General features: G+C 32.8%; 3 protein-coding genes across 4 annotated transcripts; 2 read left to right on the plus strand and 1 right to left on the minus strand.

Moving 5' to 3' along the window:
* Positions 1-20: 20 nt before the first annotated feature.
* LOC144839509 (peroxisomal acyl-coenzyme A oxidase 1-like) lies at positions 21-9,197 on the minus strand. 2 transcript variants are annotated; one of them, XM_078694899.1, is made up of 14 exons: positions 8,976-9,197; positions 8,410-8,569; positions 6,766-6,926; positions 4,815-4,922; positions 4,486-4,605; positions 4,221-4,336; positions 3,920-4,089; positions 3,441-3,603; positions 2,998-3,188; positions 2,701-2,862; positions 2,200-2,305; positions 1,858-2,004; positions 1,283-1,489; positions 21-1,017 (listed from the first exon to the last, which is right to left on the minus strand). In XM_078694899.1, exons 1-14 carry the CDS (start codon positions 9,124-9,126, stop codon positions 955-957), a joined length of 2,025 nt encoding a protein of 674 aa, XP_078551025.1. In that variant the 5' UTR covers positions 9,127-9,197; the 3' UTR covers positions 21-954. The 2 variants fall into 2 exon arrangements, with proteins under 2 accessions (XP_078551025.1, XP_078551024.1); XM_078694898.1 differs by lacking the exon at positions 6,766-6,926 and adding an exon at positions 5,316-5,476 and having other exon boundaries at positions 23-1,017.
* Positions 9,198-9,298: 101 nt separating this feature from the next.
* On the plus strand, positions 9,299-14,437 carry LOC144841524 (thioredoxin domain-containing protein 5-like). Its single transcript, XM_078697884.1, has 9 exons — positions 9,299-9,494; positions 9,908-9,998; positions 10,189-10,344; positions 10,946-11,146; positions 11,268-11,354; positions 11,673-11,819; positions 12,327-12,403; positions 12,621-12,747; positions 13,067-14,437. The coding sequence occupies exons 1-9, from the start codon at positions 9,340-9,342 to the stop codon at positions 13,196-13,198; spliced, it is 1,173 nt and encodes a 390-aa protein (XP_078554010.1). The 5' UTR covers positions 9,299-9,339; the 3' UTR covers positions 13,199-14,437.
* Positions 14,438-16,384: 1,947 nt separating this feature from the next.
* On the plus strand, positions 16,385-18,779 carry LOC144841415 (thioredoxin domain-containing protein 5-like). Its single transcript, XM_078697742.1, has 4 exons — positions 16,385-16,429; positions 16,669-16,745; positions 16,963-17,089; positions 17,409-18,779. The coding sequence occupies exons 1-4, from the start codon at positions 16,385-16,387 to the stop codon at positions 17,538-17,540; spliced, it is 381 nt and encodes a 126-aa protein (XP_078553868.1). The 3' UTR covers positions 17,541-18,779.
* Positions 18,780-24,121: the final 5,342 nt, after the last annotated feature.

A 24,121-nucleotide genomic window follows, 5' to 3' on the forward strand; every position in this document is an offset into this window, starting at 1 on the left:
TACCACAAGTTGCCATTTTTGTTTCATTTTAATTCATGATAAATGACATTTTTATAAAACTTAATGAAGCCTGAATATGCATGTAAACAAATATAAATCCGAAATGAACCATCAAATACATAATTTATTATCATTAATATATTCTTTATTCTTACTCATTTATTAGTATATTTTGTTCAAATTGAGCTGTACATTATTTTGTTTTGACAAAACATTCAAAGCATTACAGACCACAGCTGTTGGATTTAATAGTAAACCTATTACAATATTACTGTAGTATTTGTTTCAAATTATTTATTAGTATACATTAGTTCAAACAAAAAATGATTCCTTCTCAATTTCCCCAAAAAAGTAACTTTAAACTAGCAAAATATATGCTTTTTGTGTAATTTTGATTTTCTACTACTTATTTCATTGATGTACATACAAATTTAAGGAATGTTTTACTTTATCCTCAAATATTTGTCCATTATACAAGTTAAAGTAAATGCCTAAAGAAACATCAAAGGTTGCATAGCATTTTTAAATGAAGACTTGTCTCCCAACATATACATATTTTTATTAATTACATTAGAAACTCATTTAAAAATGTTAAATTATTTAGCACCAGAGTTTGAGTATCAATTTAAGAAATTATATATTGTACATTTTTCAATATTGTACAGGATTATCTGTAGGCAGTTTTAGAGTTTCATCTCTGTGCTTTTTTTATTTAATTTACTATGATTCCTATACATAGATTGCTTTTAAACATTATTTTATTTTAGCCGACATTTTTAGGAAACAATATCTATCTAATACAATATATAGCATTTTTATTTATTTCAGTATTAACGAATAGCTGGTAGTTATTTTTCAGTTATTAAATAAACAGCTAGTAGGAAAAGAAAGCAATGTATTTCCAAAGTATCTAATATCTGTTTCCTGTAAAGAAGATTCAACATACTGCTTCTCCTACAGTTTAGATCTGTTTTCCATCAGGAACGGTTTAATATACTTCCCATAAGCATCTGGAACCTAAAGAAAAAAAATCCAATAAATTAAACTATAAGCGAATTCATTCACTATCCTTCTTAAAGGTGGCAATCCTGTTTACATACACAAGATGCTGTACATAAACAAAGTCTTATTACAAGTCTTTGGGAGTGGAGTTGTAATTTGCCATTTGTCATTAAAATTAGAAAAAATCCTGACATGACAGGACTTAAACCCAAACATCATAACCACCAAGCCACAACTCCACTCCAGTATGCCTTTATTTGGTTTACAGTACAATTCTTACCTCTTTTTTGTTCATAGGGCAAGACTTTGCCCATTTGTACAAATTCTCATAAACGTTTCCATCGTAACGACCGAGAACAGAGTCAAGGATAGTGTCACTGAAGTCAAAAGCATCAACAAGAGCCAAGGAGTTGGGTCGGAGTTTGTCAATGAGTTGAATAATCTGTTTCTCGACAAGGTCTATCTGATTACCATTGAAATATCCATCCTACAATAAAAAAAAATATGAATAACGAATCCTTCTTTGCTTTTGTATTTTTATGAATGATTTTTTGATATTTTTTTGTGTGGATATTTTCTGATATATTTATTGAAATGCTATATTTTATCTTTACGTGCTACTCGGATTCACATGCTCTTGTCATAGAGATTTAGTTCCCTTTTGTGTTTCCTGCCGCTTACTTTGTAGTTTGTTTGTTGTTTTATGATTGGCAATAAAAAGAATACATACAATAATAGGGCATGACAATTCACTATAGTCATTTACATCTTTGCTATAAATAATCAATGTTAAGTATACTCAACCAGAGTTTCTGTTTTTCAGAGTGTCTGGTTTATAGGAAACTTGATACTTACATGCAAGAAATCTCCTTTCTTTGTACTAATTCCATGAAGAGCGTACAAATGGAACAAGGTAAGCGTAACATCCTTGACAGAAGGAGGGGTATCAGACTCCATCACATACTCATAGAAGTTGTTGACAATGTACAAATGGCAGTGGGCCTATAGTACAAAAAATAAAAATATTTTATATTAATGATTATATTTAAAGCATCATTAAATTAAGCAGCTCTTAAATTACACAAATTACAGTCTGTATGTACACAGAATAGAGCTTCTTTATCTACGAATTACCAAAACTGATAACTGGTTCAAGTGGTTTTTAAGTGTTAACTAAAATAACATTTGTGGCATTACCTCACTAGCCTTCAGTAAATGGAAATGACTGTTATTCCACGCTTCGTGTTGGGGTTTACCCTTCTTAAGTTGTTCTTGTACTGACATTGCTGCAGCATTGGCCATTCTGAAATAATAGAGTATGGTAGAAGTTTGTATGCAAGTAATACATTATCATATCTAGAAAAAGTCTCTGGAGATTGCCTGTGAGTTTCCATGATTACCCTGAAATCTCCAGATATGCTGTAGTAATCTTTTAGTCGAGTCGCCGAGCGGTTAAGGCAGGGGGACGCAAACCATAGCAATATAATCGGCACAAGTTCAAGACCATTGTTCTGGTGGTAAAGTTGTGGCATGTGACGTCCACACCTGTACACAATTCAGCCCAGAAGGCTGCAAAGTTTATTCAAGGATTGCCTTATATAGTGTACAAATGTAGGAATATTCAATGCTTCTAAATGTATTTTACAATTCGATGCAGATTTACTTCCTGATGTACACAACGAAGTAAGTACACAATACCTATAAGCCCTGTGTTTATAGGCTTGAATGATAAAATTATCATTTAAGAAGTGCTCCAGGCTGGAGGCCTGGCTTCTGCTAGGCACCCTTTCACTCATATAAGAACAGGCTCCGTGTAACTTCTCTCCATTACTAGCCCTGGTCATGCACTTCATCAAAAACCTAAAAGCAATTGAAGAACAATACTGACATTATATATTTGAATTTATAGACATTTAAATGAATAAAAACGAGTCAATTTTCCCAGGCTAGGGTATACTGTATGCGACATCACAGAGAAAATGAGGAAAATATTACCTTGCTGTCTGTAACATCATAACAGTGTTTTCACCTTCATATGTGCATGCTGGGACAGTGGTGGCATATAGCTCAGGAAAACCACTGGCTTGTGAGTAGCCATGTCCTCCACATGACATGCGCTGAATTTCTAGTCCCTCATTGGCTACCCAAGACGTAAATGCCTTTAGACCAGCAGATGTGGCATGCAACTAAACAAAAAAGAACATTGTATAATATCACTTTCAAATGTCGTTCTAATAATCTGAAAAGCAAATTTTATTACTAACATCAAATTTAAGGTAAGATAGTGTAACTATTTATTATTATACAATACAATAATACAAACCAAGTTTTGATCCTATAATTACAGTAATATTACAATACAGTATATAGATAGTTTAAACTAGCAGTTTTACATCAGGCATACTGTTGGTCTCCGTATTCAATCCTATAATACTTACCTCAGGCATTACACTAAAATCTCCTTCACTGATGGCATTAGAACTTTGAATGTATGTATCTTTCATCTTTTTTCCAGCAAAGATAAAGGCATAGGCTGTGGCTAGATATGGTAGTAATTTCAACTGTTGACTCTGGAAGTCCAATACTTGAGGCTCCTGTGCTCTATAGACAAAAGGATAATAATAGTTCTATAAAGCTCTGTCTACACTATCAAACTAGTTTGACAAAAAATGTTGACATGCCCAAATATGGTTGTGATATGACACCATCATGTCCATGTATGTGCACATTATTTTGTCACATAAACTTTGATTGTGTAGACAGAGCTTAAGGTGTAGTTACTAAAACAGGTACTGTATAACCACAGAGGCTCCATATTTGGAATAAATGTAGGTATAGACTAATACACTTTGGTCCTAAAGTATTCAATTTCGAAACTCTTATTGCCAGAGAAAAACATGACTTCACATTGTCTTACCCCAATTCCATTTCAGACTGCCTTCGAACTGCACTGTATCTTATACTGATGGTGGCGCCCTTTGCTAACTGAGCTCCCATGGTACCAACAATAAAGCTGCGTATCAATACCATACTGCCATACGTCAGTTTAGCACGAGGCGGTTTGACGTAAGTACCATCTCTCTGAACCTAAAAAGCAATAAGCATATTATAATTAATTGCTAACAAAATGATGGAAACTACTGCAGAAGGTTTTCTGAAATTAGGTAGTAAATTTATAGTATTATTAGAGAATTATACTGTATTAAGAAAAAAATTACCTTAGAATATTTCATAAACATATTATCATATGGAATGCGATAATTTTTGAATCGTAGAAATCCATTGTCAATGTTGCTATACCCCAGTTTTGGTCCTATATCTCCAAGCTCAATACCTATTATTAAACACAATGTAAAACTTGATTTAAGGTTGAAATTTACAGTTATATATCCACTTTATATACTATGTTCAATGGAATAGAGATACTACTGCAAATTTTAAACTATTATAGTATTTACATAGTATTTACATATAAACTCTTACCTGGTAGTGGCTGATGGTCTTCCAGGCTTCTTAGTTGCACCATAAACATATGGACACCATGGCATTTTCCTTGGCTGTACAACTGAGCTGCAACTGCTGCATGTGTCACAGTCTTTCCCACTAACAAAATTAAACAACAGCTGTAAGTTTTGGGAGGTGCAAAAAGAGTTTTACATTTACACAAGTTCGTTGCTGTACAGTGTGTACTTGACAAACCATTTGATCTCCTTTGCTCTGCTTAGCATCCTGTTGATTTGATTCAACAAAGGCAACATGTATGAGGTGAGAAAAATTACTTTTTTTATACAAAACATAGGTACTGTACTTACAATTTCCTGGCCACCACTTAATTGATGACAATGTTGGACTATGAAGCACAAATTCATTCGTTTTTGGGTCAAAGGTTGCAGTGGTTTCCAGACCACGAAGATGTGTACCTTTTTGGGAAAATTTAATAAAAATATACTTTAAAAATAATATATAGTAGACAGTATATAAAAAAATGTTTTTCAACCAAGATCAAAAGTAGTGTGATGTTACAGTAACAGTAATAAGAGCAAACTTTTTACACAGTTTTTAATAGGATAATTCAACATGGATAAAAAGAAAATATAATAATTTAGTTAGTGTGTTATGTTAAATTGTTAATATGCAGTATAATGAACAATGTGTGCATGTAAAAAAAAAAAAAATAACAAAGGATGCTGAGAAAACTATCCAACAGAAATAAAATAACTTTTCAAAAAAAGCACAATTTTACTGAATTGTTAAAACAAAGTTAATAAGGAACAACGCACACCACAAACATACAGTTATATCTAGTAACATACCATGTCCCATTTCTGTTTGTGCATAGGTTCCTATTATTGTATAACCAAATGTTTGTTCCGCCCACTTAGCCTGTTGATCTGTATCCATTTGATTTATAATTGCGTGCAAAAACATACTGGCGTGGAGCGTAAGAGAGGGATCCTCGGAATGATTCGCTGCACTGCAGGATATAATTATGGAATGGTGTCAATATTTTCCTAATTGTTGTACAGTTAAACCGAAATGTTAGCAAAACTTTGCATAAAAATCAAGCAGAATTATTATTAACAATAAGTTTTTTGTTTTAATTTTGAAAATAGAGTAAATTTTACAACAAACAAGATCATATTCACTAAAGATTATTCAAAATTTACAAATAATGAGAAAAATTATATCTTTAAAGATTATTATCTACAAAATACTGTAATTCAATAAATTTATGCAGTATTTAATAGGTATAATTGTACAATTAACATTAGTAACAGTAAATTAGTAATTCATAAGGCAACATTAAACACAAGTAAAGTATTCATTGACTTAATCTCATAATAGTACTAAGTAGTACAGACAAGAATTCAATTCAACGACAGTATCTTATCAAATAATACAATAATTGTTAAATCAGGTCACGAGTATGTTTGTTAGGATGACTTGGTAATTTGTAGTTGATTATTATGACCTGCAGTACCTATCTTTAAGTGTAACCATATTTTTGTTACAATTTCTATCAGAACACGGCTAAACCAATGTGAAATAAGTGGTACACAGCAAATTCTATAGTACTTTTCATCCTAATGAATTATCTAATTGAAACTTCTAAATACCCCAATAACCTACTCATTTATGAATTGTAATAACACTGGTATAAGTTAGGAACATCACATGATGTAAATCAATGTAAGAATAGCACCAAAAAATAAAATATATTTCCAGCAAGATTTAAAGTGAAAAACCAACCAAAACATGCAACAATAATGACTGACTACACACTCCTATCCTGTATTCAAGTGGATAAAATTTGTAGAAAAGTGTTGATCTACTGTAAAATGATCTTTTGTATACTGTATTGTGTTATTATGAAAGATTGTGTTCTCCAATTGTAAAACTACAGAAATTTATTGTAACTTGTACTGTATAGAAAAACATTTATTTTTAGGCAGTGGATTTGTGTTTAACTGCATCATCAGTCACTTTTGACCTTAGTTCTTGTATTTCGAAAAACATAAAAAAAAAAATTGGCAGTATTTCAACTCTCTCCAGGATAACTACCATTTGAATGGGATTTACAGCAGCATAGAAAATGAACAATTGTGGCTCCACAGTATGCACCACGCCTTCAGGTATCTCATGCTTATGAGCAATGCTTACTTAGAGACATTCGTATGGATTTGATGTAAATTAGCTATTTCTATCTTTGACATGGTATAAAACAACAAAGACAGAATACCACTCAAAAATGAACATGCCTACCATGGCCCAACTCTGTTTGAGCATAGGTACCAATCATCTGAGCGTTAGAACAAGGTGGAAGCCATTTTGAAAGCTGATCAGTGTTCATCTGTTCTTTTATAGTGGTAAGAAACATACTGTAGTGAAGGCCCATATTAATAACTTCAGACTGACCCATTGCACTGCAACAAAATATATTAAAACTTTTCTGTTGGCATTAGTGTTGTATTAAGTATAAACCTGAAGTTACCTCACAAACCTTGTTTTCAACTTTCAACAAGCCCAGTGGCCTGAACAGAGTTTGTTCCCCACTTTATTTCTTGTGGCAACATCACTGCTTTTGTTTTTTTTTCATATGAGTACAGTATTAATTATTGATCTTGATAATATATTTGTAAATTATTTATTTATAAAATATGTGAAAACTTTGAAATACTGTCTGTAGGTGGGTAGTGTTGATAGTTGACTTTTATCTATACAGCCAAGGAATTATCAATTCAACAGAGTCAAAGGTTAGTCAAATTTAATTATCTCGTATCTCACAAAATTTTGACAATAGACACACAATACTGCAAATAAGTAAGTAAAAGCAAATAATGTAGATGAATCTACCAACACTATTGCACAATAATAGAACAACCTGTAGTAGTAGATATCAGGGCCGTAGCCACCAGTATGGTTGGTAAGGGTTAGGTGGGTCCACTGACTTTTTTACAGAGGCCTTTGAAAACCCAGTGGCTTGAACAGATAATTGTTCCCTTTTCTTGTGAAAACCCCACCACTTTATTTTTTGTAGCTACATCACTGGATATGGTATTGAGGATTAGTTGTAGGAGTGGTGAAGAACGATGAGGAAGTATGAGAGAGAATTGAGAATGGAAAGGGTGAGAATGATTATATCTAGCCAACAAATGGTACAGTTTAACAAATCCCACATAAATGACAATATACTGTATTTAATTGCTGTACAGTATTGTACCATGATAATGAAAACTACATTATTAATATTAATATAACCTGCACATCACAAGTTCTGCAAATAATATAGTAGGATATAGAAAGTGGTTTCATTTATAATGTCACTAATAAAAACTTGCATTTTGTTGTTACTGCACTTTAACACCCACATGCTTTAGAATAGGGTCAAATTTGCCGATGCTAAACAGTGGCTGGATCATGGGCTGGATGTAACCATTATTCAGCATATTTTTAAAATAGTTACCTCGTGATTGGCCCAACAAAGTGCCTGCAGCCCTGCCTTATGCACTTGTCAATTGTATGACCCACTATATGACCCCCGGGATGGGTGCGTCATTTACAAATAATTACTGACGCAGGGGTGAGTCAAAAAACCTGGATGGTACATCAAATCAATGACCAATGGTGTGTTCATGTCCGTCACTTAACAACAACTTAACAATCATAAAAAACATGGTCATTGTGCGTCAAAATGGGTGCGTCATGGTCACCTAAAGGTAAGTCACATTATTGACACATGTGTGCGTCATGGTATTCATAAGGTATGACGCACATCGGACAAATGACGCACCTCTCCCAGGGGTCGTATATAGTGGGTCATACAATTGACAAGTGCCTTAGTGCTAAAGTCCCATTTGGATTATTGATTCCAGACTAAACAATACTTAGTACTAGTATTATTCCTACCCTTTGTAGATTTCCATTTCCCAGGGATCATTCAGTCCCAGTGCATCCATTTTTTTAACTGCAAGAATTGCTTTGCGAATGCTGTTTGAGTAGCGTTCTTCTCTAGTCATGAATGCAAGTGGTTTGTGTTGAAAATCTGCATCATTTTCTACCAATGACTCTGCAATAATATATTAATTATAACAATTATTTGTTTAATTAAGTATTATCACCTATATACAGTAAAAAGCAGTGAGTACTGAACGTGCACCAATAGACTAGGTAGTCTAAAAAAGCGCAAATACACACCGATTTATTAATTATATACAATACAAAACAATTTTGTTGTGAAAATAGTTAAATGGATAAAATCTATTATTTATTAGCAGCTAAAGTAATAAAGTTCTACTACCTACTCTTCCTATATAACTAAGCATTATTAAGTACAGTAGTAGTAGTACTACTAGTAGGCCTACCTACTACACTGTACTAATAAAGTAGTACAACTGCAGTTGGTATCTAGTACAACTACAACAGTGTATTACTCTACTAACTACTAGCTACAGTGAGTGACAGCGTCAACTTACGGATGTATCGCCTTCTTTCTGTCTTTTCCTTACTTCCGTCAATTAAATAGGTCAAGTTAATGTAATCAAATGTAGCTTTGTTCCTTTCATTTTGAATATCTGGATTCATTTTAGCGTTATAACTCGAGGATAAAGTTAGATTTGAAGCCATTCTGGGTGGTGGGCTAGGCCTATTGTAACAAAAATTAGATGATAGTGATGATACGCTCGAATGGTTAAACAACGAGGTCAGTCTCGTACGTCACGGTTGAATGGTCCCATGTCCACCGCATGGCGGCGTGCTCGTGTACACGTCACATTCATCTTTTCTTCAATTCAATTAACTACACGTCGTCGCTGCAGTAAAGAAGTAAAGTTTTGAATTATGGACGTGACAAAAATCTTGTTTCTTTCAATTTATCTTAGCCTAGCAAGTTTTATAAGTGCTGATCATGGATCTACAGATTGCCTTTATAATACTGAAAAATTTAATGAAGTAGTTTCTCTTAAGCCACACTTTATAATGTTTTTTGCTCCGTGGTAAGTTCGCTCCAGCCGAGCAGAGCCTCTTTTTCTAACTGCAGCAGTAAACTAACCAAATTGATAAGAGCCTACTAGCTAGCTAGCTAGCTACTACTACTACTACTGTAGTACTAGTAGTAGGAGACTTAGAGTCTTAGTAACTAGGTAATGTAAGCTAGCTTTGACTGAGGGACCATCTCTCTTTAGATTAAAAAAAATATATATATTGTATATATATTTTGTTGCCAGTGAGAGAACAGAACTGTAGTAGGCTAGTATCCTTTTTTATAGAATAGGCCTAGGCCTATACCTACTAAGATATTAATTATTATTATATAACCTTTTTTATTTGATTGTAACAAAAATAAAATGAGGACTGCATGACAGAGAATCATTTTATACATTTATTACTGTGTGCTGATTGATTTTAGGTGCGGCCACTGTAAAAGACTTGCACCAACATGGGATGAGTTAGCAGAAAAATACAATGAAGATGAAAATTCTAAAGTTAGCATTGCAAAGGTTCGTAATTGACGCTAAATAAATGTTAAGTATCTATTGTATATCTAGATTCTTCACTGCCTTCTTCTTTACATCACTTCACTGTTGTCCAAGTAGAATTTCTCTATAAGAATAGCCAATCACAATTCATTTCTCACACTGGAATACCCTGCATATCATATAATTTTTCAATGTTATCATTTCTCTCTAGGTTGATTGTACAGTTGAAACACAATTATGTGCCGATAATGGGGTCAAAGGTTATCCAACTCTAAAGTTCTTCAGTCCTAATGCTGATGAAGCATTATTGTTTAAAGGCAAAAGAGACATTGATAATCTTGAGTCTTTTATACGTGAACAGCTACAGGTAACTATAATATCCCAGTAGACAGCATACTTCCCCAGGATATAATAAACAAAATGGTTCACAGGCGTGGATTTAGGCGGGGCTAAACAGGCTTAAAGGCTAAAAAACAGCCATGTCTTTTTAAAATAAAATAATTTTCGGATCATTTTTTTGGATCATTTTTATCAGTTATGAAATATTTAGCCCCCCACCAACCCTAATCTATAATGCTGGATCCGCCCCTGGTTCATATGTTTTGTGGTGTCACTCTTTTACACTAAGAAAGAGTCCTAACCCACTCTGGTGCTATAATGCTTTTACAGGCTGTTTAATGAATTTTATTTCTCAATACTTTTATTACAAAACAATCATGGCCAAGTTTGGCATCCCATCATCATGTACTTGCTTGTATTGTAGAGTAGCTCTGTCTACACTAGCAAACTAGTTTGACAAAAAAGTGTGATGTGCCCAAATATGGTAGTGATATTCTCAAATATGGTAGTGATATTCTCAAATATGGTAGTAATATGACATCATCATGTTCATATATGGGTGCATCACTTTTTTTCACATAAGTTTGATAGTGTAGACAGCTTTATCTTCAATTTTTCCTTTATTTCAGGAACCAGAGGCACCTAAACCACCAGAGCCAAAGCATGGTTTGTATGAGCTTACTAAGAAAGATTTTAAAGATCATATAACTAGTGGAAATCATTTCATTAAGTTTTATGCACCTTGGTGCGGTCACTGCAAACGACTGGCACCTGTCTGGGATGAACTTGCAACAGGATTTGAACACCTTGATGATGTCACTATTGCTAAGGTAAATGATAATGTGTTTATTTGAATTAAATTTTGCATACAGGTGGATTACTGTAGATCCAGCTTTTAAAAAAATATGTAGAATTTTGGTATGTATATAATTGGTTTGTATTTGCTTACAGGTTGATTGTACTACAGATAAGGAGGTGTGTGATCAATTTGATGTACGTGGATACCCAACGCTGTTGTTTTTCAAGAAGGGTGAAATGGTAATTCTTTTTTATATTGTATTGATGATAAAATGAATTACTGCAAGCATGAGTATGAGAAAATATGCTGTATTTGTGGGTTTTATTACTTTCTTAAACTCTGTCTACACTATCAAACGTTATGTGACAAAAAAATGTGATGTGCCCATATATGGACATGTCGATGTCATATCACTACCATATTTGGGCATATCACTACCATATTTGAACACATCACACTTTTTTGATAGTGTAGACAGAGCTTAAGAATGTTATTTTTATTTTTTAGGCCAATGATTTTTATTTTAATATTTTAGTTCTCAATTCTCTATATTTTAGGTTGAAAAGTATCAAGGTGGTAGAGATCATATTGCTTTGAAAAATTACGTCATGAAAATGGTAGGTAAAGAAACAAAAACTGAAACACCACCACCAAAAGCACAAGAAAAGCCTAAGAAAGAAGAACCAGTGGAAACAGAGTCCAGTGTAAGTTGAAAAAGTTGAAACTTCTACGGGAAGATTCAAAAGGGTAGCTTGGGGAAAGTTTGTGTTTTTTAAAAACAATATGTACTCATTGGTCGTTACAAGGGGTGTTGAGGGTCTTATCATATTTGTATCAACAATATTTCCTTGTCCAGGCTATTACTAACTTTAAGATTTGCATTTTAATACAGCTTACTTCTCTTGTGTCAATACACTGCACTCAGGAGTATGATACTACAGTATTAATGTTTGATACTAATCAGGGGCGGATCCAAAGGGGCCCCTCCCCTAAATTTCGCAAATTGTAATGCAAAATGCCTTTTGTTTCACAATTTTTACGCCCCGGCGCAACCCCCCTCCCCTCCCCCTATTTCAAAATCCTGGATCTGCCACTGCAAATACTTTGTTATAGAAAGCAGAATTCATACTGCTTAGCTGTACAACAATTCTTATTTAGTAGAAAGCTGGTTAGTGTGCACATGTTTAGAAATATTGAATCTTTTTTTGTAGGTTGATGTCCTTACTGATGACACCTTTAAAGACAGTGTAGCAAAAGATTTAACATTAGTTAAATTCTATGCACCATGGTGTGTTAACATTAATACTTTTTAATAGTACTCTATCTATTTATGTATTTTGAGTTTTTGAGTAAGAGTTGTCTATGCATTTAAAACAACTTGTACATTTTCTAACCCATCAATCCCAATATATTATACAGAATACATCAGCACCACTCAGTACTAGTATAAGATAAAATAAGGTATGACCTAAAAAAACTTAAAATGGCATGTTTTTCTAATAAAGGTGTGGACACTGCAAACGACTAGCACCAACCTGGGATACGTTAGCTGAAAAGTTTGATGATAATGATAAGGTTAGCATTGCCAAGATCGACTGTACTGTGCATAAGGAAACCTGTAAGCAATATGAGGTAAGTTTATCTTTAGTACTATTTTCAACTTCTGAAACAGTTCTTATTTAATGTTACCATTTAAGTTATTGTAATTAATGTATGCTGTTTTTATTTCATGAACTGTTTCTAAATAAATGTTGTTGTTGTTCAACCCTCCTCTGCAGATAATGTAGATATAGTCACAATTAGTGCAGGAGAAAAGAATCTTAAAAACCAGAACTTAAAATGGAGCAATTTGTATCAAACTTGTTATTTAGACTTGTATGTAGCCCAAGATGGTAACTTTTAACAATTTAGTGATTAGAATAAATAATTGTGATGTTTGCTTTGATTACAGGTACGTGGTTATCCTACCCTTATTCTGTTCAAGAACGGTAAGAATGTAGAAAAGTACAGTAAATCTCGTGAACTGGACTCGCTGTTTTCATTTATGAATGATCACCTCAGTCAAGCTAAAGATGAACTGTAAAGATTGCACCAATCTAATTCACACTACTAGAAACACTTTGTTATTTTATATTATAGACTTTCTATGATCTGTAACATTTGGCGTATTCACTTCGGAAATCGTTGCGCTCAACAGAAAATATGTTGAAAATAATAAATGTTGATTAATGTTAATTAATGTTAACTTAACGCAAGCTTGTTCGTTGCGTACTAAATACTCAATGAAAATACTATTATGCAACGTTAAAATCCCAATTGAGTATGCCAAATGTTTTCGCACTTCTTCATTACAATTCATCAATAAAGTGATAAGGCCTGTGTACTTTGAATATGTTGTATTGCTAATTTCATGAAAACAAACAACATGTAATTTGTTGTAACTTATCCTTGTGTATTCATGGGTTGTGTTGCTTCATAAAACGCTGTACACAGCAGCGTGTCTCTGGCCTTATTGATGAATTGTTTATTCATTGGTTGTAGGGGGTGTTTTTATTTTTCGACTGCACCTTTTTAGTGTTTGAATTTAGTAATTATTTTGTTGGTTATTTAAAAATTGCTTTTTTTTGTTAGGAAAATGTGTTCCATATTTGAGACACCGAAATTCTAGATTTATTTAGTATAAAACTGCCTTGTTATTACTCTTGCTTTAGTTTCTTTGATATTTTTATTTCGATTTATTGGACAAGTAATACTATATATGGACAAATAACAAATTATGTTTTTTCAAAATACAAATTATAAATATTATATACTATATTTTAATACAATATTTTGTGTTTATATTTTGTTAAACTTTTATTACTAATCAATATATAACACCGAAAATTTATAGAAGAGTATGTATTGTAAGCGCAAATTTGATGATTTTATAGCAGTTACTGCAGTAATTTTAACCTAATACTGCAGTTTAAATGGAAAAACCTTCAAACAGACTGCAGTAATAGGTTAATCAAGTATGTATATACTTAGAGGAAATGCTGCAGTAATTTGTTTTTGTGTGCAGCTAATATTGCAGTTATGTAAGTAAAACAGCTGATAGTTTGATATGGCCTTGAAAATACTGCAAAATTATTTGTACTGCCTTTATATTTCTTATGTATTAAGCAATAATTTAAACACGTTGTAGCTTTTGTTATAATTTTATTATAATAACATTTTTTAGTTTTTTGTACCAACTTATTACATTACAAGTTGTACATTATCACATTCCATTTGACACCTTAGAAGTATTATAATTTTGCATTAAAACATTTATCCTCGACACGTTTTGTTTTTTCTTTGCACGTCGTGATTTGCTGGTAGACAGTGAACTAGTTTTAGTTTATGTAAATGTAAAACGTGAGTACTTACTTGAATGTTCCATGACTATTACTACTGTATGTAAGTAGAGAAAGTATTTTTTGTTATTGGAATCTTTGAGTATCTATATCAATTTGGAAAGTTGTTCGCTTTAAAGATGTATTGTCCCTTTGTGAAATTCCAAAAAAATAAAAAATAAAAGATTTTGAAAAAAAGTGGGTCATTTTGAAGTATCATAATAGTCATTAACTTTCACCAAAAATTAGTCGAAAAAAAAATCATTTAACTGAAATACAGACGTTTTTTGGTTCAAAAAATAACTTTGACTTCCAGTCAAAGTTTTCGATCAAAACATATCTCATAATGCAACACGCTTATTTGGCTACTCTGTATGCATAATCATAAAACTTCCTCGCGATCTGTGTGAGAACACCTTCTCAACCGTGAAGAGTTGTAAACAATCCTAATTAGCATCATGCATAATGTATAATCATGGTTTCAAATCTTTGTTTACTTTCGCTCGCGATGATTTTCCAGAAGAAATGTAATCAAGTTAATTTAGCTGTTAATTACGTAAAATTGTTGTTTTTGGCTCGAATTTTCGACTTAAAGTGAATAACTTTAACATTACTTTGATATGGCCAATTTAAATTTAGAATATTCTGACCTTCATTTTTTTGTGTTTCAAGGGACAATACATCTTTAAACATTTGGCTGGAGTTAAAAATGTAACTTTACGATCTGTGTTCATTTACAACTCTCTGGTTTATTTATATGCCGGAAAGAAAAAGTAGTAGTGGGCTGCAATTGCATAACATGCCCACTAGCATAAAAAAAGTCCAGCAGCCTAGTTTACACTACCACTTTACCAAAACCTATGTTTGTAAACTCGCAGTTTGACACTGTTTGGAGAATTTTACTAACATAACAATAATCTTAAACTGTTACTGTCATTTTGTCAACCTGCGGATTCACTACAGAGCAGGCTACATCACAGCAAGGAATGATTTGCCGAGTTCACGAATTTTTCAGCAAATACTGGTTTGTCAAGAACGTTCAAATTCTGCATATATTATTATTTACAGTCTATCTTATGTGCTGCTGTCAAAGAACTTATAACGGCAGCACAACTTTATAAGATAGACTGTAAATAATAATATATGCAGAATTTGAAGTTCTTTGCTGCTGTCCATTGTTCTAGATTTTTATTTCTATAAAAATGGTTGTCTGTAACTTCCTCCATTCGATGGGTTCAAAGCAAATGCCTTTTTTGCCATCGCAGGCGGAAACTTTTCCGTCGTCATATCACCTGGCGTATCAATATATACTTGTAAGTCCTGAAATGAAGCAGAAATGAAGTTATTGTAAGTTTGGCTTTTCTCGTACTCTTGGTAGTTGATAGTTATTGGCTATTTATATAGCGATGGTAGCTGATTACAGAGTACTTCATGTTGGAAAGAAAGAATACCTCAGGGTGTCTATATAACCTTTCCAAAAACTTTTCTAAACAAAGCTCATGCGGTTGCCCTGCATTGGCTTGGTCCTACAAGCTGTGACCTGGGATGTTTGTTACATTCTTATGTATTTTATTTTAAATAAAGAATGATTTGACGACGACACTGTATTGGAATCAGAAAAAAAACCCCTTGGCTTACGACAAGATTTGAACCAATCACTAAAATTGTATACATTAATCATAAATTATTATCATTGTTGTTCTTTCTATTTCTAATTTTTAGTGAACAAAAAGTAGTATAGTCACCGGTAGTTGCGATAGAGTTCCTTTTCCCATTATAAACGATATAACTACTGCAGTTACTGCTGTAATTGTTTCTACCGAACTGAATGAGAGTAGAGAAGAAGAGTACGCAACACATTCAAATGTCTGTAAAAAGAAATGTAATTATCAATGGTGTCGACAACAGTGAATTTTGATGGAGAGACTTTTGGGACGGTATGATGCACATGTTAGTTGTCTGACAAATTTAAGACGATTTAAGAGAAATTCAAATCCTCCCAATACTCTCAATAAGAATGAAATTAGGGCTAATAATTCTCACAGTAGGCCTACTGTGTTGTGTTTAAAAGCTGTAAATCTACGTACTAAGCATGTGCAGCGACATATTACAAGAAAGTTATTCCATGTTCCGAGTGAAGCATTTCCTGTTAGAAATATTGAATCTTTTTTTGTAGGTTGATGTCCTTACTGATGACACCTTTAAAGACAGTGTAGCAAAAGATTTAACATTAGTTAAATTCTATGCACCATGGTGTGTTAACATTAATACTTTTTAATAGTACTCTATCTATTTATGTATTTTGAGTTTTTGAGTAAGAGTTGTCTATGCATTTAAAACAACTTGTACATTTTCTAACCCATCAATCCCAATATATTATACAGAATACATCAGCACCACTCAGTACTAGTATAAGATAAAATAAGGTATGACCTAAAAAAACTTAAAATGGCATGTTTTTCTAATAAAGGTGTGGACACTGCAAACGACTAGCACCAACCTGGGATACGTTAGCTGAAAAGTTTGATGATAATGATAAGGTTAGCATTGCCAAGATCGACTGTACTGTGCATAAGGAAACCTGTAAGCAATATGAGGTAAGTTTATCTTTAGTACTATTTTCAACTTCTGAAACAGTTCTTATTTAATGTTACCATTTAAGTTATTGTAATTAATGTATGCTGTTTTTATTTCATGAACTGTTTCTAAATAAATGTTGTTGTTGTTCAACCCTCCTCTGCAGATAATGTAGATATAGTCACAATTAGTGCAGGAGAAAAGAATCTTAAAAACCAGAACTTAAAATGGAGCAATTTGTATCAAACTTGTTATTTAGACTTGTATGTAGCCCAAGATGGTAACTTTTAACAATTTAGTGATTAGAATAAATAATTGTGATGTTTGCTTTGATTACAGGTACGTGGTTATCCTACCCTTATTCTGTTCAAGAACGGTAAGAATGTAGAAAAGTACAGTAAATCTCGTGAACTGGACTCGCTGTTTTCATTTATGAATGATCACCTCAGTCAAGCTAAAGATGAACTGTAAAGATTGCACCAATCTAATTCACACTACTAGAAACACTTTGTTATTTTATATTATAGACTTTCTATGATCTGTAACATTTGGCGTATTCACTTCGGAAATCGTTGCGCTCAACAGAAAATATGTTGAAAATAATAAATGTTGATTAATGTTAATTAATGTTAACTTAACGCAAGCTTGTTCGTTGCGTACTAAATACTCAATGAAAATACTATTATGCAACGTTAAAATCCCAATTGAGTATGCCAAATGTTTTCGCACTTCTTCATTACAATTCATCAATAAAGTGATAAGGCCTGTGTACTTTGAATATGTTGTATTGCTAATTTCATGAAAACAAACAACATGTAATTTGTTGTAACTTATCCTTGTGTATTCATGGGTTGTGTTGCTTCATAAAACGCTGTACACAGCAGCGTGTCTCTGGCCTTATTGATGAATTGTTTATTCATTGGTTGTAGGGGGTGTTTTTATTTTTCGACTGCACCTTTTTAGTGTTTGAATTTAGTAATTATTTTGTTGGTTATTTAAAAATTGCTTTTTTTTGTTAGGAAAATGTGTTCCATATTTGAGACACCGAAATTCTAGATTTATTTAGTATAAAACTGCCTTGTTATTACTCTTGCTTTAGTTTCTTTGATATTTTTATTTCGATTTATTGGACAAGTAATACTATATATGGACAAATAACAAATTATGTTTTTTCAAAATACAAATTATAAATATTATATACTATATTTTAATACAATATTTTGTGTTTATATTTTGTTAAACTTTTATTACTAATCAATATATAACACCGAAAATTTATAGAAGAGTATGTATTGTAAGCGCAAATTTGATGATTTTATAGCAGTTACTGCAGTAATTTTAACCTAATACTGCAGTTTAAATGGAAAAACCTTCAAACAGACTGCAGTAATAGGTTAATCAAGTATGTATATACTTAGAGGAAATGCTGCAGTAATTTGTTTTTGTGTGCAGCTAATATTGCAGTTATGTAAGTAAAACAGCTGATAGTTTGATATGGCCTTGAAAATACTGCAAAATTATTTGTACTGCCTTTATATTTCTTATGTATTAAGCAATAATTTAAACACGTTGTAGCTTTTGTTATAATTTTATTATAATAACATTTTTTAGTTTTTTGTACCAACTTATTACATTACAAGTTGTACATTATCACATTCCATTTGACACCTTAGAAGTATTATAATTTTGCATTAAAACATTTATCCTCGACACGTTTTGTTTTTTCTTTGCACGTCGTGATTTGCTGGTAGACAGTGAACTAGTTTTAGTTTATGTAAATGTAAAACGTGAGTACTTACTTGAATGTTCCATGACTATTACTACTGTATGTAAGTAGAGAAAGTATTTTTTGTTATTGGAATCTTTGAGTATCTATATCAATTTGGAAAGTTGTTCGCTTTAAAGATGTATTGTCCCTTTGTGAAATTCCAAAAAAATAAAAAATAAAAGATTTTGAAAAAAAGTGGGTCATTTTGAAGTATCATAATAGTCATTAACTTTCACCAAAAATTAGTCGAAAAAAAAATCATTTAACTGAAATACAGACGTTTTTTGGTTCAAAAAATAACTTTGACTTCCAGTCAAAGTTTTCGATCAAAACATATCTCATAATGCAACACGCTTATTTGGCTACTCTGTATGCATAATCATAAAACTTCCTCGCGATCTGTGTGAGAACACCTTCTCAACCGTGAAGAGTTGTAAACAATCCTAATTAGCATCATGCATAATGTATAATCATGGTTTCAAATCTTTGTTTACTTTCGCTCGCGATGATTTTCCAGAAGAAATGTAATCAAGTTAATTTAGCTGTTAATTACGTAAAATTGTTGTTTTTGGCTCGAATTTTCGACTTAAAGTGAATAACTTTAACATTACTTTGATATGGCCAATTTAAATTTAGAATATTCTGACCTTCATTTTTTTGTGTTTCAAGGGACAATACATCTTTAAACATTTGGCTGGAGTTAAAAATGTAACTTTACGATCTGTGTTCATTTACAACTCTCTGGTTTATTTATATGCCGGAAAGAAAAAGTAGTAGTGGGCTGCAATTGCATAACATGCCCACTAGCATAAAAAAAGTCCAGCAGCCTAGTTTACACTACCACTTTACCAAAACCTATGTTTGTAAACTCGCAGTTTGACACTGTTTGGAGAATTTTACTAACATAACAATAATCTTAAACTGTTACTGTCATTTTGTCAACCTGCGGATTCACTACAGAGCAGGCTACATCACAGCAAGGAATGATTTGCCGAGTTCACGAATTTTTCAGCAAATACTGGTTTGTCAAGAACGTTCAAATTCTGCATATATTATTATTTACAGTCTATCTTATGTGCTGCTGTCAAAGAACTTATAACGGCAGCACAACTTTATAAGATAGACTGTAAATAATAATATATGCAGAATTTGAAGTTCTTTGCTGCTGTCCATTGTTCTAGATTTTTATTTCTATAAAAATGGTTGTCTGTAACTTCCTCCATTCGATGGGTTCAAAGCAAATGCCTTTTTTGCCATCGCAGGCGGAAACTTTTCCGTCGTCATATCACCTGGCGTATCAATATATACTTGTAAGTCCTGAAATGAAGCAGAAATGAAGTTATTGTAAGTTTGGCTTTTCTCGTACTCTTGGTAGTTGATAGTTATTGGCTATTTATATAGCGATGGTAGCTGATTACAGAGTACTTCATGTTGGAAAGAAAGAATACCTCAGGGTGTCTATATAACCTTTCCAAAAACTTTTCTAAACAAAGCTCATGCGGTTGCCCTGCATTGGCTTGGTCCTACAAGCTGTGACCTGGGATGTTTGTTACATTCTTATGTATTTTATTTTAAATAAAGAATGATTTGACGACGACACTGTATTGGAATCAGAAAAAAAACCCCTTGGCTTACGACAAGATTTGAACCAATCACTAAAATTGTATACATTAATCATAAATTATTATCATTGTTGTTCTTTCTATTTCTAATTTTTAGTGAACAAAAAGTAGTATAGTCACCGGTAGTTGCGATAGAGTTCCTTTTCCCATTATAAACGATATAACTACTGCAGTTACTGCTGTAATTGTTTCTACCGAACTGAATGAGAGTAGAGAAGAAGAGTACGCAACACATTCAAATGTCTGTAAAAAGAAATGTAATTATCAATGGTGTCGACAACAGTGAATTTTGATGGAGAGACTTTTGGGACGGTATGATGCACATGTTAGTTGTCTGACAAATTTAAGACGATTTAAGAGAAATTCAAATCCTCCCAATACTCTCAATAAGAATGAAATTAGGGCTAATAATTCTCACAGTAGGCCTACTGTGTTGTGTTTAAAAGCTGTAAATCTACGTACTAAGCATGTGCAGCGACATATTACAAGAAAGTTATTCCATGTTCCGAGTGAAGCATTTCCTGTTAACTACGGTCAAGCGCTGATGAACATTATGGATACCGGCGGCGCTAAAGGCCCGTTTACACTAGGGCGATAACGATCGACGATAAAAATATAAATATGCATTTTTCATACCTAAAACAAAAGAATTTTTAAAAGTTTTCTTCCTAGAACTATAGGATTATGAAAATTTGATGAAAATAATATTTCCACACGTCCAATCAAATGACGTCATGATTAGTAAGAGCAATAATATCGTTACAATACAACGATTTTATTGTTTTCATTGATCATGACGTCATTTGATTGGATTTTCAAAAATATTATTTTTATCAAATACAGCATACATGATTATCCTATAGTCCAAGAACGAAAACTGTTCTGATTTCTTTCGTTTTATCCACGAAAAATGTATGTTTATCTATTTATCGTCGATCGTTATCGCCCTAGTGTAAATGGGCCTTAAGTCTGATTGATTGAAGTATGATGAAGTTTTTACCAGCATTTTCTCTATATTATTATTATCCTATTTTAAATCGGAGCTTTATAACCTATCGACTTCAATACTGTATGAGAAAAACTTACAATTCCATCCATCATCGTCTGTGTTAGACGCGGCCCCTCCAGACACAACGCAGTTATAGCAATTGATAGCGACATAAAGGACGCTACCAGATAACACATTACCTAACAATAAAATAAAGATAACACCATATAATAATATTTATTGGTTACTATAACAACTATCAATTTCTTTAGAATTTATTATCAGCAACAATTTTATAATTCATTATTAAAATACTCACAACAGTGTAATCGGTTTTTCCTGCTGCGACTAAGCCGACTATACCGCAAAGCAAATACTATAAGAAGAAAATATAATTATAATTATTATCACCTTCAATTTTAATGTAATAGTTCACTTTGACCAAAACATCGGATCGAAAATAATTTAAAGAAAATGGTCGTTAAGCAAGAAGTTAATGTTAATAAACTGTGTATGTTTTTAGATAAGTGAAATCATATACATTACAAGTGAATAATTTTGTTAAAACTGGGCCTAAAAAATGCAGATTCAAGTTTGATTGTATGTATCTATTTTCATGTTCCCGACAATGCTAGGCCTACATCTTTAATATGATTTTGTTTGTTTTAATATAAATATAAAATAGACTGACCATTACTCCTGACCAAATTCCAATACGCATGTCCGGTTGTTCACATCTGACCAACGTCAGTACTCCAAGAGTTATACAACTAAATCCTAAAAGCATTTGACTCGATGCGGACAAGTAGATTATCTTCCCAGAGCTGGAACCAAGTTGTTTAAACGCTGCCTCGGCACGTTGTTGGTATATTCTTAAATCCTGGTAGTTCACGTAGACTAAACCCTGTCGTGGTCCCATCCTTCTTGCTTCAATCGAAATGTCCTACTACTGCCAGAATAATAATAATACAACTTTATTTAATCGCGGTAATACTTGTTCACCGCAATGGTTTTTTTCCACAAAGCCTTCCACAAGAATGCTTAGCAAGAGTTCTTAGCAAGTTATATTTACGAAAACAAGCCTCTAATATAACTGGTACGGTAATTGAATTATAACTAACAGACTTAAACCTAAAAAGCCGATGTTAAACACCTGAGACCTAACAATATTGTGTTTAATTAGTGATAATTAGTTTAATCAGCAAGTATAGGTAAGTTGTATGTTATGAAACACCTGTGGTAGCAATAATTTGTTATGATTTTTATTATTATAATTAAGAAATATGGGGTAAGTAGACCGAATAAGTGTTATTATAAGCTATGTACAAGTTCTACTTAGATACCCCCTGGTTCTAAAAACGTGACGTTGCGGTTGTGTTTAGACCCCTGCCAATGGCAAATTCATGCCCTACTACGGCACATGGAAAACGTATTTAATTGTATAAATCATTATTTTCTTTGTTATTAATTAAATATTCTGTTATAAAAACACCGGGAAAATAAATGATAAATAAAATTTATTATTGATTGATTGATTGATGATATCCTAAAAATCGGACAAATACTGAATACTGAAAAGCTTTCTTTGCCCATTAACATATAAAATAATAATAGAAATTCTTCTTAAAGAAGATTTTCCATACGCACCGTATACAACTTTGAGTCCAGTCAATGTATAAATAGGCCTATGTTTGCCATCCTTTAATTCATTCTTGATGCACACTGCTTGTCCTTTTCGGTCTAGTTCTTACGAACCAAAAGTTAAGTTTTGTGTATGTATGAATCTGAAGAATTCGTTTACGGCTATTGAGTCCCGTAATCAACAGATTATCTGATTCCACAAATACAATTAATTACGCCCACTTTAAATACTGATACAGAGGTCATGGTGTAAACGTAAGTATTGGGGTAATAGCATATTATCTTGCCTGATAACAGTGAGGAAATAACTTAAAGCATAGTCTACACTTTGCAACAATTTACAAACTTGAGCACGTTATGAATTTGGCAATATACATAAACATTATATGAATTAACAAGACCAGAGACGAAACGAGAAGATAGACGGATGTGAGGATAATTTGGGTCCATTGGGTCATCATTTGAGACTTCAAACAAGACTTTAAAAACGTCTGAGTTTGAAATTTTCCCCCGTCGAAATGTGACATATATGTGTAGGGCCTACAAATATTGCAAAATATATTTTATTAACGCAGGGAAGAGTAAAATGTCACTTTCAGCCGATTCTCGGTAGGACCTAGTCCCGGGCCTAACATCTATTTCCGAAATATAGGAATATTTGGTAATACAACATCACCCGTGTTTCACGTGTAGGCCGCGTGTAGGCCTATCTAATAGGCCTAACTTAACTAGTAACATAACCCTTAAACCTTCGTGATACAGGCAGCACAGGTGGTATAAATGAGCCGTATTACCAAATATTCATAATGATACGGAAATAGATAGTATGTGGAGATACAACACTGGGATCGGGTGCAAATATTAATGCAAAGCGTTTCATTCAATAGCAGTGCTGGAAAAAGTGGGAACACCAAGTTACCTTTGCGTCAACCCACAAAAAAACAACCCAAATGCCACAATTAAATTAAAGGAGAATTAAGCCGAAACAATCCATTGAACAATTCTAGATTGTTGTGTAGACTAAACCACCATA

This window comes from Antedon bifida, chromosome 4, assembly GCF_963402885.1.
Source record: "Antedon bifida chromosome 4, ecAntBifi1.1, whole genome shotgun sequence".
NCBI classification, from domain to species: domain Eukaryota; kingdom Metazoa; phylum Echinodermata; class Crinoidea; order Comatulida; family Antedonidae; genus Antedon; species Antedon bifida.